Source organism: Acanthamoeba castellanii (genome assembly GCF_000313135.1).
Source record: "Acanthamoeba castellanii str. Neff unplaced genomic scaffold scf7180000084626, whole genome shotgun sequence".
NCBI classification, from domain to species: domain Eukaryota; phylum Discosea; order Longamoebia; family Acanthamoebidae; genus Acanthamoeba; species Acanthamoeba castellanii.
Genome location: NW_004457664.1, coordinates 5,081 through 16,726, shown reverse-complemented (window position 1 = coordinate 16,726; position 11,646 = coordinate 5,081). Strand labels below are relative to the sequence as shown.

At 57.6% G+C, this 11,646-nt stretch overlaps 4 protein-coding genes across 4 annotated transcripts; 3 read left to right on the top strand and 1 right to left on the bottom strand.

Annotated features, from left to right (window-relative positions):
* Positions 1 to 542: 542 nt before the first annotated feature.
* Positions 543 to 3,497, top strand: ACA1_083100 (endonuclease/exonuclease/phosphatase family protein; the record flags this gene model as incomplete). The annotated part of the gene is made up of 10 exons (XM_004353294.1): positions 543 to 698; positions 756 to 805; positions 968 to 1,097; positions 1,177 to 1,249; positions 1,324 to 1,493; positions 1,570 to 2,082; positions 2,197 to 2,362; positions 2,483 to 2,709; positions 2,790 to 2,895; positions 3,028 to 3,497. Coding segments are annotated over 10 exons (2,061 nt in total), but the record flags the coding sequence as incomplete, so codon positions are not given.
* Positions 3,498 to 5,768: 2,271 nt separating this feature from the next.
* Positions 5,769 to 6,176, top strand: ACA1_083090 (uncharacterized protein; the record flags this gene model as incomplete). Its single annotated transcript, XM_004353293.1, has 2 exons — positions 5,769 to 5,900; positions 5,970 to 6,176. 2 exons carry the CDS (start codon positions 5,769 to 5,771, stop codon positions 6,174 to 6,176), a joined length of 339 nt encoding a protein of 112 aa, XP_004353345.1.
* A 533-nt stretch (positions 6,177 to 6,709) lies between these two features.
* ACA1_083080 (Hemolysin-III related subfamily protein) lies at positions 6,710 to 8,833 on the top strand (the record flags this gene model as incomplete). Its single annotated transcript, XM_004353292.1, has 10 exons — positions 6,710 to 6,866; positions 7,029 to 7,099; positions 7,206 to 7,300; positions 7,397 to 7,524; positions 7,650 to 7,729; positions 7,956 to 8,030; positions 8,121 to 8,191; positions 8,297 to 8,345; positions 8,457 to 8,513; positions 8,696 to 8,833. The coding sequence occupies 10 exons, from the start codon at positions 6,710 to 6,712 to the stop codon at positions 8,831 to 8,833; spliced, it is 921 nt and encodes a 306-aa protein (XP_004353344.1).
* Positions 8,834 to 9,029: 196 nt separating this feature from the next.
* On the bottom strand, positions 9,030 to 11,290 carry ACA1_083070 (RhoGAP domain containing protein; the record flags this gene model as incomplete). Its single annotated transcript, XM_004353291.1, has 7 exons — positions 9,030 to 9,568; positions 9,659 to 9,893; positions 9,924 to 10,328; positions 10,438 to 10,556; positions 10,655 to 10,789; positions 10,910 to 11,129; positions 11,270 to 11,290. 7 exons carry the CDS (start codon positions 11,288 to 11,290, stop codon positions 9,030 to 9,032), a joined length of 1,674 nt encoding a protein of 557 aa, XP_004353343.1.
* Positions 11,291 to 11,646: the final 356 nt, after the last annotated feature.

Genomic DNA, 11,646 nt, shown 5'->3' with positions numbered 1-11,646 from the left:
GAATGGCGACAGCAGCGAAGATGGCGGCAGCGACGACAACGACAGCAGCAGCGGCTCGGGCACGACGCGCAAGCACTCGCAGCTGCGCAGCAGCGGCAAGAGTCGGCTGCGAAACAAGTCGACGCTCGGTTTCGGCCTCGTGGCCTCGAGCCGATCGGGGAGCGCGATCGAGCGCGACGCCAGTGGCAGCGACCGGGACAGGGACACAGAGGAGGAGGAGCGGGACCAGCAGAGCGGCAACGAGCCGGCCACGGACACGGCCGACGAGGAGGGGGTCGACCAGGAGGCCGAGAAGGAGTGGCTCGACAGCTTCGACGACATCCCGCCCTACGACTCCAACGACTACGACGACTCAGACGACGTCGGCGAAGTCGATTCCATGGCGTCGTCAAGGGTGCGCTACCACTCCCACCAGGGACATCTTTGTGGCCGCTTCAACTTAAAATCATCGTATGGTGTGTGTGTGTGTGTGGCGTGTGTGCGTGCGTGCGTGCGTGCGCGGTGTGTGTGCGGTGTGTGCGTGTTGCGTGACCGACGCGTAGGAGTTGACGTCGTTGGGACCCGACGGCGCTCTGTCCAGCTCCCCGCAGTCTGGTGAGTTCTTCCTCCCGCCGAACCATCGCAAGGGCGCATTCCTGTTCCACGCCATTCGGAAGAAGAGAAAGCGACACTCGAAGAAGGTCACCCTCATCATCGACGTACCGCAGGTGCATCACAGCCCTCCTTTCCTTTTTCTTCTTCTTTTCTATTAATAGCTAAGCTCCTCCTTCATCCAGCAAACGATCGCCATGTACGAGCTCCGCAAGTCCTCGCCCACCACCATGCCCATCGACTCGCTTCTTCAGGCAACTCCCACCACCACCCACCACCACCCACCACCATCATCACCACCACGTGTCGTTTGCTACACAGTCACTGACACCTTCATGTCGGCATGAACAATGGGGCACACCATGTAGGTGACAAGGCCATCGGGGAGTCGCAAGAAGCTCCATCTGCTGTGGAAGCTCAAGGAGGTACCCGAGAAGTTCATCTTCCACAGCTCGGCCGAGGGCGAGCGCTTCTACCAGGCCTTCTGGGCCGCCAAGATCCCGCGCGTACGGCCTTTCTCTCTGTGTGTGTGGCGCTGCTGCTGCTGTGTCATAGGTGCGCTAAGCACACGCAATTGCCGAGCAGGCCATCGAGCCGGCGCTGGAGAAGCCAGCACGCACCGAGACCATCGAGATCTTCATTGGAAACTGGAACCTGGGTATGTGCCAAAACGCCGCCGCATGATGCATCGCTTACTTTGTTCGTGTGAACTCTGCGTTTCCTGCTGCGAAGGTGATGCGCCACCGCCGGGCTCGTTGGCCGAATGGATACCGCGCGACAAACACGACATCTACGTCATCGCCGTCGAGGAATGTAAATACGCCCCGCGACACGGAAACGCCTCGTGCGAAGTCGATTGGTTTAACTGCGTGCAATCTCATCTCGGACCCAACTACATCAAGGTAACACAACCTGTGCACACACGCGTGTGTGTGGTGTGTGCGATGTGTGCGGTGTACTGACCAACATCGTGTGCAGATGGCGGGCCTGTCGCTTCAGTCCATTCGGCTGTTGATCCTGGTGCGAAGAGAGCACTACTACAAGATCAGCAACATCGAGAAGGAGAAGGAGGCCACGGGCATCGCCAACGTGGTGGGCAACAAGGGCGGCATCGGCGTCGCCTTCTCCTTCTACGAGACCAGTCTGTGCTTCGTCGGCGCCCACCTGGCCGCCCACCTGGAGATGGTGCCGGCGCGCAACAAGAACTACCACCAGCTCATGCGCGGACTGCGGCTGGGTCGCTACCCGGGTGACCTGCACAACCAGTTCGACCACCTCTTCTTCACCGGCGACCTCAACTACCGCATCGCCATGGAGCGCGAGGACGTGCTGCGGCTCATCCACGACCGCCGCTGGGACACGCTCTACGCCAACGACCAGCTGCGCGACCAGCGCGCACAGAACAAGGTCTTCTGCGAGTTCAACGAGGGCGCGATCGACTTTGCGCCCACCTACCGATACAACCGCGGCGATCGCACCTACAGCGAAGAGGTGCGCACAGTCTCTTCCCATTGGCTCTGCCCGTCCATGCCCTCACTCTCTTTGTGTCGTGTGTCGTGTGTCGTGTGTGTGTCGTGTGTGCCGTGTGTGTCTCGTGGTAAACAGAAACTGCGGGTGCCGTCGTATACGGACCGCGTGCTCTGGAAGTCGCTGGCGCCAGACCGAAGCGCGCAGTTGCTATCGTACGAGGCCCATGACGGAATCATGACCAGCGACCACAGTCCCATCTCCGCGGTCTTCTCCCTCGACGTGCTGTTGCCGCCCCTGCCAGGTACCCACCGTTCTCTGCCCCAACCACCCGTCCAGCCCATTCGCGTTCGCTCTAACCACACGCACACGCACACGCACACGCACACGCACACGCACACGCACACGCACACGCACACGCCAGACGAGAACTCGAAGAGATGTGTGATCATTATCTCGCGATTGCGAGCGACCAATATCGGAGTCCACCGAAAGATCAAGGAACAGAAGCGGGAGCAGAAGGAGGCGAAGAAGGACAGGGACCACAAGGAGCAGAGGGCCAAGGAGCAGAAGCGGGAGCTCAAGGAGCTCAAGCGAGAACTCAAAGAGCTCAAGAAGGAGCACAAAGAACTCACCAAGGAAAAGAAGAAGGTGCAAGAGATTCATTGTTTACTGTTTCATGCGTGTCGTGTGGCTCACACGACACGACACACACGGCACACACACAGCAGGACAAGAAGGACAAGGAGAAGGAGGTGAATGCCTACGTGGCCTTCAGCGGCCCATTCCTCGATGGAATGCACAAGACCGGTGTCGTCCCACGACGATCCGATCCTGGTGCGTTTCCACCGCACACAACACAACGCACGACACACCACACACCACACACCACACACCACACACCACACACCACACACCACACACCACACAACACACAACACACGCAATAACACGCACGCTTGTGTGCAGTGTGGGAAGACAAGGACGTGCCGATACTGGAGCCGCTGGCCTCGACCAAGCACTACCTCAAGCGCCAGATGCTCTTCATGGCAGTGCGCGGCCAGAGCGTCGCGTCGTCAGACGAGCTGGGCCAGGGCGTGCTCTCGCTGTGGGAGGCCTGCCGCCGCGACGGCCAGCCCGTCGACTTTGAGGTGCCCCTGCGCGACAAGGGCAAGGCCGCCGGCACCCTGTGCGGCCGGCTCATCGTCAAGTGGGAGGACCGACGCGCCGAGCGCCACGCGCGACTACTCGACGTGAGCCTCAACCTGCGCCAGTCCCAGCAGGCGCCCGGCGGCACCACCGCCACCACCAAGCCGCTCGACTCGCTGCTCCAGGCATCAGCCGCCGCCGCCGCCGCCTCGGCCTCGTCAACCATCGAAGAACTGGTCGCCCAGGGCCCCGGCGTGGCACAGCCGCAACCACAAGGACCCCAGCCGTGAGAAAAACCTCGTCCCTGTCCAGTAGAAGTTCAGTGAAAAGCAAGAGCCTGTTTGCCTTTTCGCCGGGCTCGTTCGAAGACCGACAGCGAGGAGAAGACGAGGACGATGAGGAGGAGGAGAGGATTATTACGGGGGCAGCACCAATGGCATAAGGAGAGGCATGGGCAGGTTCTTTGATGACGAGGCCGAACAACGGGAAGAAGAAACGGGAGGAAGGGAAACAACGGCTTCTTCCTCGGGTGTCTCACGGCATTTGGAGACAAGGCCACCATACTATCGGGTTCTGATATACCGGGACTCGATTCTCGGACGACAGTCGTAGCAGGGCCTGATGAAGAGAAGGAAAAACCACAGAAGCCCGTGTTCATTCCCGTGCCGTTCAAGGAGGTCATGAGGAAAATGCTACCAAACGAAAAGGTGAAAAACGGCAAGAAAAAAACAACTCCAGAAGACGAGAGCGAATCCCCAACAACAGCAACAACAATGGAAGACAATCCGCCATTGTCGCATAAAACGAGGAAGGTGAAAGCCTAGTGACACTCAACAATAAAAAGAAACAAACCAACAAATTGGTGTTTTTTTATTTCTTTTTATTATTATTGTACTCTGCCATTCATAGTAATCATCATAATCATTGGTTTTGTTGCTGTTGTAGTGCTTTTGCAAAGACTGGCGGTGCAATAGGACAGGAGAGGGAGACCTTGCATGTTCATTGTGATTGATGATGTGCTACATTGTGTTCCCATGAGCAAGTCCTGCTGCACTCAAGAGGGTGTGCACAACTTTGTTAGCAGCAGGTTTTGTGTCCCTTTGGTGGCGCTTCAAGTAGCCAGTGTGGGCCATGATGTCCATGTAGTCCCTAAAGAGCCTCAGATTCACTGTACTCCTTTTCATTGCTACCACAAGGGCAAGGAAGGAGGCACACAGGACATTGTTTGCACAGATTACACCTGACACTACGCCTTTCTTGGCCTTGTTCAGGACAGCCTCCACCACAATCTCATGTGTGATCTCCATATGCCTGCAGGTGCTAATGGTGGTGCTGTATTGTTGTTGTTGCAAAACACAATAATGACAAAAAACCTGACCATGGCTCTCACTGGCTGTTTGCATGACACTGCACAATGATGGTGGTAGGGGGTTTGTTTTGTTTTTTGTCCCCTGGTTGTTTCTTGTCATAATCACTTCCCATGTTCAGCATCACCATCCTGTTGCTGAGGAGGTGAGGAGGCGTTGTGGTGATGTGATGCTGATGATGTACTGATAGGCCACAAAGATCCATGATATGAGCAAGAGTAGTATGGTCTCTGTCACAGATAGACCTGACCTTGACCAGTATTGGAACATGAGCAGGGAGCTGTACTGGAATGAGATGATGATCATGATGAGCATGATGAAGTCTATGAGGGTCATTATCATGCTGTTCCACCTCTGGTCCTACCTCTCCCACATGATTTATGGCATAGTTGATCATGTTGTAGATGATCACCACAAGCACAGTGACAGCCATGAAGACAAGGAAGGATTTGATTTTGTCACAGCTCCCATTGGTGATGAACAGGCTCATGTACATTGTTGTGGATGAGGAGATGATGATGGCTGAGAACCTGACAAATAGCTCCTGTACCAATGTGGGTGCTTGAACATGGTGCTCTTTTCTGTGGCATCCTGTACAATGAAGGGTGTTTGTTTGTTTTTTTTTTGGTGGGGATGGTCTAGAGTGTGCAATGATGTCTCAAAAAGAATGACACAAAGGAACTGTTCAATGCTGTTGGAGGAGACATTGGTCTATGTGATTTTTTATTTGTGACATCAACTGTTTTTTTGTGAGCATTTGCATGTGTTTGTTGGAGGGTGAGGTGAATCAATTGTTGCTATGCATGTTGTTACCAGTCCATTCAGTTTGCTCATAGTTCTTGTCATCATCATTGCTTGGGGTGTGGTCTGGCAACTCTAGCACATCCACAAACTGGTCTTTCATTTCCCCCTCTAGTATCATGTAGCTTCATGATCAGGGGTGTCAAACTCCTCTTTTACAATGCGTATGAGCGTCTCCAGGTTCCTGAACGTCTTCTTCCCACCAGCACAGAAATTTACAACGGCAATTTGAAAAAGAAACTCTCCTGAAAACCAATCTCGTGAAACCCTCCGAGAGCTGTAAGTCCGTGTTGAAGCCAATAGCGGGCCTTCGGAAAAAAACAGCTTCCGCTGGAGCATAAAAAGAAAGCAACCAACATCCAACACTTTCACAAGCGCCAAGAGAAGCAAGAGATGTCACAGGTGGTAATGACTCGAGGCCCGCGTGACGGGCAGAAGCTCAGCAAGACCGTCACTGATGCCAGCAAGATTGAACAGCTCCTTGCCAGCGCGGAAGCCATCCAGGCCCCCACCTCTATTATGAAGGTAGGCAGCTTCCTGTTCCTCTCTTTTCGTTCATCTTGTGCTCGTGCTGAGTGGCTTCGCCCCGACCAGGTCAAATGGACGCATGACGTGGACGTGATGACGGTGCAGCTGTCCAAGCCCGTGGGCGTGTTCACCGATGGCGTGGTGGAGGTGTGGGGCGAAGGCAGACGACTGCGCGTTCCGGGCCAAACTTCGTATAGCTTCTACCCCAGCAGCGAGTCTGACCAGACAGCCAAGCTCGCGAGTGACGTGGGTGAGCTCTGGAACTCCGCATGATGAGCGACACCTCATGGCGAAGGCTAGCTCCAATGGAAGAGGGCCAAAGCCTGGACAGGCGCCGTTGTCATCCCCGTTGTGGCGAGACGCTGTTCCGTTTGCTCCGTCATTATTCGCTCCTTCCCCCACGTCGTCTCCTCTCTCTCCTTCAGATGTGTATCCTTCGGTCGGTCGGCGTGCGTTCGCGAGGAAAAAAGTAGTACGTCTCTTCTTACTCAAGGGAACGGTGGCCTCCAGTTCCCTATCGTCTTCTTTGGCGTGGAGGAGCGTGGCGACGGATGACAGGATGGCGCCAACATGGTCCCATTTTCTCGCCTTTTTCTCGCATGTTCGGAGAGTAATATAGTTAGGGGTGGAGTTCTGGTGCCGTGGACCGAAACACCCCACGTGCCGCTGACGCACGCGCTCTGGGCGACGGCCAGCTTCAAAGAGAGAAGAGAGAGAGAGTAGAGTGAGAGATGATGGAGAGCGGCAAGGCCTTGAGGCGGCGGGTGGGGCGGGAGGAGGGGCGGCAGAGGGGGGAGACGCAGGGGATGAAGGACCAGCGAGTGATCGCTGACAATGCGTCGGCGACCGCGGCCAACAACGGCCGGCAGGTGGAACTGAGCGCCAAGAACAAGGCCGAGACGAGCTTCACTAAAATCTCCCTCCTCGACATCTGCCTCGAAGACAACCCCTACCTCCGAAGTGGTAAAGCATTTATTTTAATTCTCAATCTCATATTGAGAACAATGACAATAATCTCAGTTTAATCATCTTTTTCCAAATTAATTGTTCCTTTTCTTTTTAATTGTATTTTTCTGTATTAGTCAACCCATTTTTATTTATTTATTTCTGATGCATTGCTTCTAGGGTACCGAGAGATGGGCAAGAAGGACGCTTGCGCGTGCGTGTGCTCGGCCTTCGCGCTCCACAACGAAACTGTACGCCACACCGGACGCACACGCACACACGCACAAAACACAGATCACTGACGTCGCGACTTTCTCGCGTGGCGTATGTGTTGATGTCTACGACTTGTGCAAACAGGTAAATATCTGGACGCACGGTCTGGCATTTTTGATGTTCGCTGGTCTCGTGCTCGAGAACCTCCTCTCCACCGCCAACATGCCCTTCTACGACCGGTACCACCGCACACACCACCGCACACGCCAACCGCACGCACCACCGCACACACTCGAATGCAGACTGATGATGAATGGTGTGTGGTGTGTGTGCAGTGTGGTGTTTCTGGTGTACCTGGGCTGTGTGTCGACCTGTTTCTTCATCAGCACGTTCTACCACGTGTTCCGCAACCACTCGGTCCGGGCCTACGCCAACTGGCTCATCGCAGATATCAATGGCGTCGGTACCGTTTCCCCCGCGCTCGTGCGCGTGCCGTGCGTGTGCGTGTCGCCATCCGCGCATTTACTTGACTTTGGGCTGAACTCGATGCGTTCGTGGTGGCGGCGGTGGGTGGTGGGTGGTGGCTAGGCCTGTATATTTTTGGTTCGGTGCTGCTGGTGGCCTATTTTCGATTCTGGTGCCACGACGTGCACCGATGGACCTACATGGTACCCCCCCTACGCGCTTTTCTGACTGTCCACCACTCGAGTCAATCACATGCGCTCACACGACACGACACGACACGACCAACGACACGACCAACGACACGACCAACGACACGACACGACACGACCAACGACACGACCAACGACACGACACGACCAACGACACGACCAACGACACGACCAACGACACGACCAACGACACGACCAACGACACGACACACAACGACAGACTCTTGATGTAATGCTCTATTTGTCATTTTCGTATCGATGCCGGCCATCGTCAAGTACAAGCTCTTCAACCTGCGTACGTGTGGCCCTCCCTCCTTCGCTCTTTCTCTTTTTCTCTCTCTCTCTCTCTTGCTCACCCCCCACTCCCACCACCACCACCCTTCAGGTACCTGGCTGTTCGGTCTTCTCTCCATCCTCGGCCTGTGGGCCCACATCCACGCCGACATCCGCGACGGGGTACGTACCGTGTCATCTGTCGTGCTGCGTGTCGTGCGTGTCGTGTGTGCCGTGCGTGCCGCTCTAAATGTCGCGCCAACAGTTCTTCGAGTGGACCACGGTGAGCAGAAACCTCAAGCTGGTGTGGGTGGCCGTCTGCGTGATCGGCTCCATGGTACTCATCTCGCACCCGTGCGCATGTCCGACCGGCGATGCCCCTTCTAATTGCCCCCCCACCCCACCACCACCACCACCACTCTAACCACGGCGTGTTTACGCGCGGCAGGTCATCCGCAACAAGAAGGTCCCGGAGAGGTGGTACCCCGGCCGATTCGACATCTTTGTACGTATTTACGTTTGTGTCGTGTGTGCGTGTGTGCGTGTGTGCGTGTGTGCGTGTGTGCGTGTGTGCGTGTGTGCGTGTGTGCGTGTGTGCGTGTGTCGTGTGTGCGTGTGTGCGTGTGTGTAGTGTGTGGTGTTCCGCCCACATGGCTGACGTTGTTTGTGGTGTGGCCACGACTGCAGTTTGCGTCGCATCAAATCTTCCACGTCCTGGTGTGGCTCGGCATGTGCATCCTCTACTCCGTCTTCTACTCCGAGTTCGGCCCGACCAGTCTCACCGCCGACAACGGCCGCACCTGTCCCACTTCTCTGTCGCTTTGAGCTGTTTTGTTGCACTTTTCCTCATTTTTGCTAACTCTTGCGACCACACAGAAGAGTGTTTAAAACAAACATGATTGACATTTGTTTTCTGGTGTTGTAATGATGTAAAACATGTTTGTTGTTGGTTGATACACGGCCGCACTAGTGGCTCTTGGCTTGGAGCTGCTGTTCGAGCTCCTGCACGCGCCGCTCCAAATCACTTCGCGCCTGCTGCTCCTTCTCCAGCAACTCTCGCAGTCGGCACGCCTCCTTCTCCCAGTCCACCACCACCGGCGTTTTGCTCGCGTCGATGCCCCCAAGCGATCTGGAGCGCGCGACCACCCCGAATCAGCACCGCGTGCGACACACCGCACTCACGACGCCCACAACACACGCACACGCACACAGCATATGACACAACGTACGACGCATCGCTGGGTCGTCTACCGCCGGCAGGGACGTAGGTGGAGATGAGTCGTGGCTTGAGTTCCTTGGGAGGCACCAACGGTCGCGCCGCAGCCGCAGCCGCAGCCCCCGACGCCGACGCCGACGCCGGCCCTCTGGTCTGCGAACCGGGCGAGCCCGCCGGCGACCGCGGGGACGCCGCATTTTCCCACCCGCCCGCCGCCCCCTCGCGGGCCTGGGCCTCGGCCGGGGTCAACGGCGGCGGGGCTCGCATGGTCAAAAACTTGCCTCGACCACCCGTCGGGGCCAGGCCTGCCCGCGACGTCGTCGTTGCTGCCCCTCCTGACGAGGCTTCTGCGTGTTAATCGGTACCCGGTCAATACACGTGTGTGCGGTTGTGTGTGTGCGCGCGCGCGTGTGTGCGTGTGTGTGTGGTCGAACCGGTGGTGTGCTGTTGTCGCGCGGGCGGGAGAATGAACGATCCGCCGCCGGTCGGTGTGGTGGGGCGCTTTACCCCGGTGCTGGGCGTGATGGCCGACCCGCCCGACGTCAGCGCCGCTGCCGACGAGTTGCCATTCGCCGCGCGGGGCGACACCGCACTACCGCTGCCTACGCTGGCCGGCATCGACGAGATCAGCGGCGACCCCGACCGCGGCGGCCTGGGCGACGGCTGCGGCTTCACCGCCGCCGACGCCACCACCGCTACCGTCGGCTGGACCGCGGGCGTCTGCTCGACCGTCGGCTGCGGCTGCGGCTGCGACGGCTTCGCGCGTGGGGTGGTGGCGGGCGGTTCGTAGGGGTCGCAGTAGGTGACGGGGAAGATGCCGATCGTGCCGCTGGGCGCCAGGGTAGTGGCGTCCAGGACCTCGCCCTTCCACCAACCGCTCTGGTGGTCCTGCAGCACGCCCAGCACGTCGGCCGGGCTGAGCGTGAGCTCGGACGAGTCCTGCGGCTCGTAGGCGTAGGCCACCCGCACGTAGCTCACGTAGTCCACCGGGTCGTCGTCGGTCGCGGCAGCGGCCGAAGTGGTGGTCGCGGCGGTGGCGGTCGCCGGCACGGCAAATCTTGCCCCTGTGGTGGCTGCTGGCGTCGCTCCGTTCCCTGCGGACTCCTGCGCAAAAATTGGCAACACGGTGAGTCGCACACACCGCACGACACGCACGGCGCAAATGACACGCACGGCACACATGACACGCACGGCACACATGACACGCACGTACGGGGAACAGCGAGTGGTAGTTTTGGATGAGGAAGGAGGTGAGAGCGTTGGCGGCCGGGGTGTCCTGCACGATTCTGAAGATGTTCTCTTCCCGCATGCGCAGCAGATTCGGTGCAAACACTGCGCAGCGACCGCACGGTGAGTCGCACAAACCAAAGCGAAGACACAACACACGACACGCATGACACGACACGACACGCACGACAACGGCCGCGTACCGGTGGCGAGGTTGTGCATGGGCATTTTGTTGGTGGCCGAGTGGGATGCCACTTCGGAGAGGAAGCCGAGCAGGTACTTGAGTACTCGGACGTTGACTTCGGGCAATCGCGACAGCACACTCTTCACCGCCTCCACTATGTCGACACACGACACGCACGACACACGACACCACACGACACACGACACACGACACACGACACACAATCAGCATCGGCCGAGGCGTGGGAGGAGGTGAAGGGAAACGTTGAGGGTACGTTGGCATCCGGTTTCGAGGAAGATGTCGTAGAGGTCAAAGGTGAGGAGGGGTTCGCGCAGCTCTCGCAGGAATTGTTTGAGGAGACCGCACACGACGTGGATGTCGAGGCAGTTGTTGAGGTCCACGTCCTGGCCCTCATTGAACGCCCGCTTGAACCCCTCGATCGCCACCGCACTGCCCGAGAGACGAAAGATTCCCTCCTTGTCGATGCCCCGCTCCTGCACCGGCGCCGAACAAAGATTATAAGTCCGATGATCGTTTGTTTTTAGGTCCGAGGCGAAAGAGAGAAGACGAAGAGGAGGGAAAAGAACGAAGACGAAGTGAATGAGTGAGTGGCGGTGAGGGGTCGTGCCTTGACGTATGTGATGCACTTGACCATGAGGACCGGCAGGTCGCGCCCGGCGAGTGTGTCCTCGAGCGTACCGCCGAATATGAGTGGCCTCGGTCCCGACGACTTGTCGCCTGGCGGTTGCCACGGACGCACCACGCCCCCGGGTCCCCTGCATAGAACGCGCGTAAGTCAACGTGCGTGTGTGTCGTGGTGCGCGTGCGGTGGCGCGTGTGCGGTGACGTGCGTGCGGTAGTTGAGAGAAGAAGAAGGAGCGTACGAGCCGGGGTAGTTGCTGGTTCGGCCTTTGCGAAAGATGGACATCTTGGTCTGCTTTTCCTTCTTTTGCAGGAGCACACAGGCCCCGGGCTCCACGCCCTGCTCCACCAGCGAAAGCCCCAACTGCA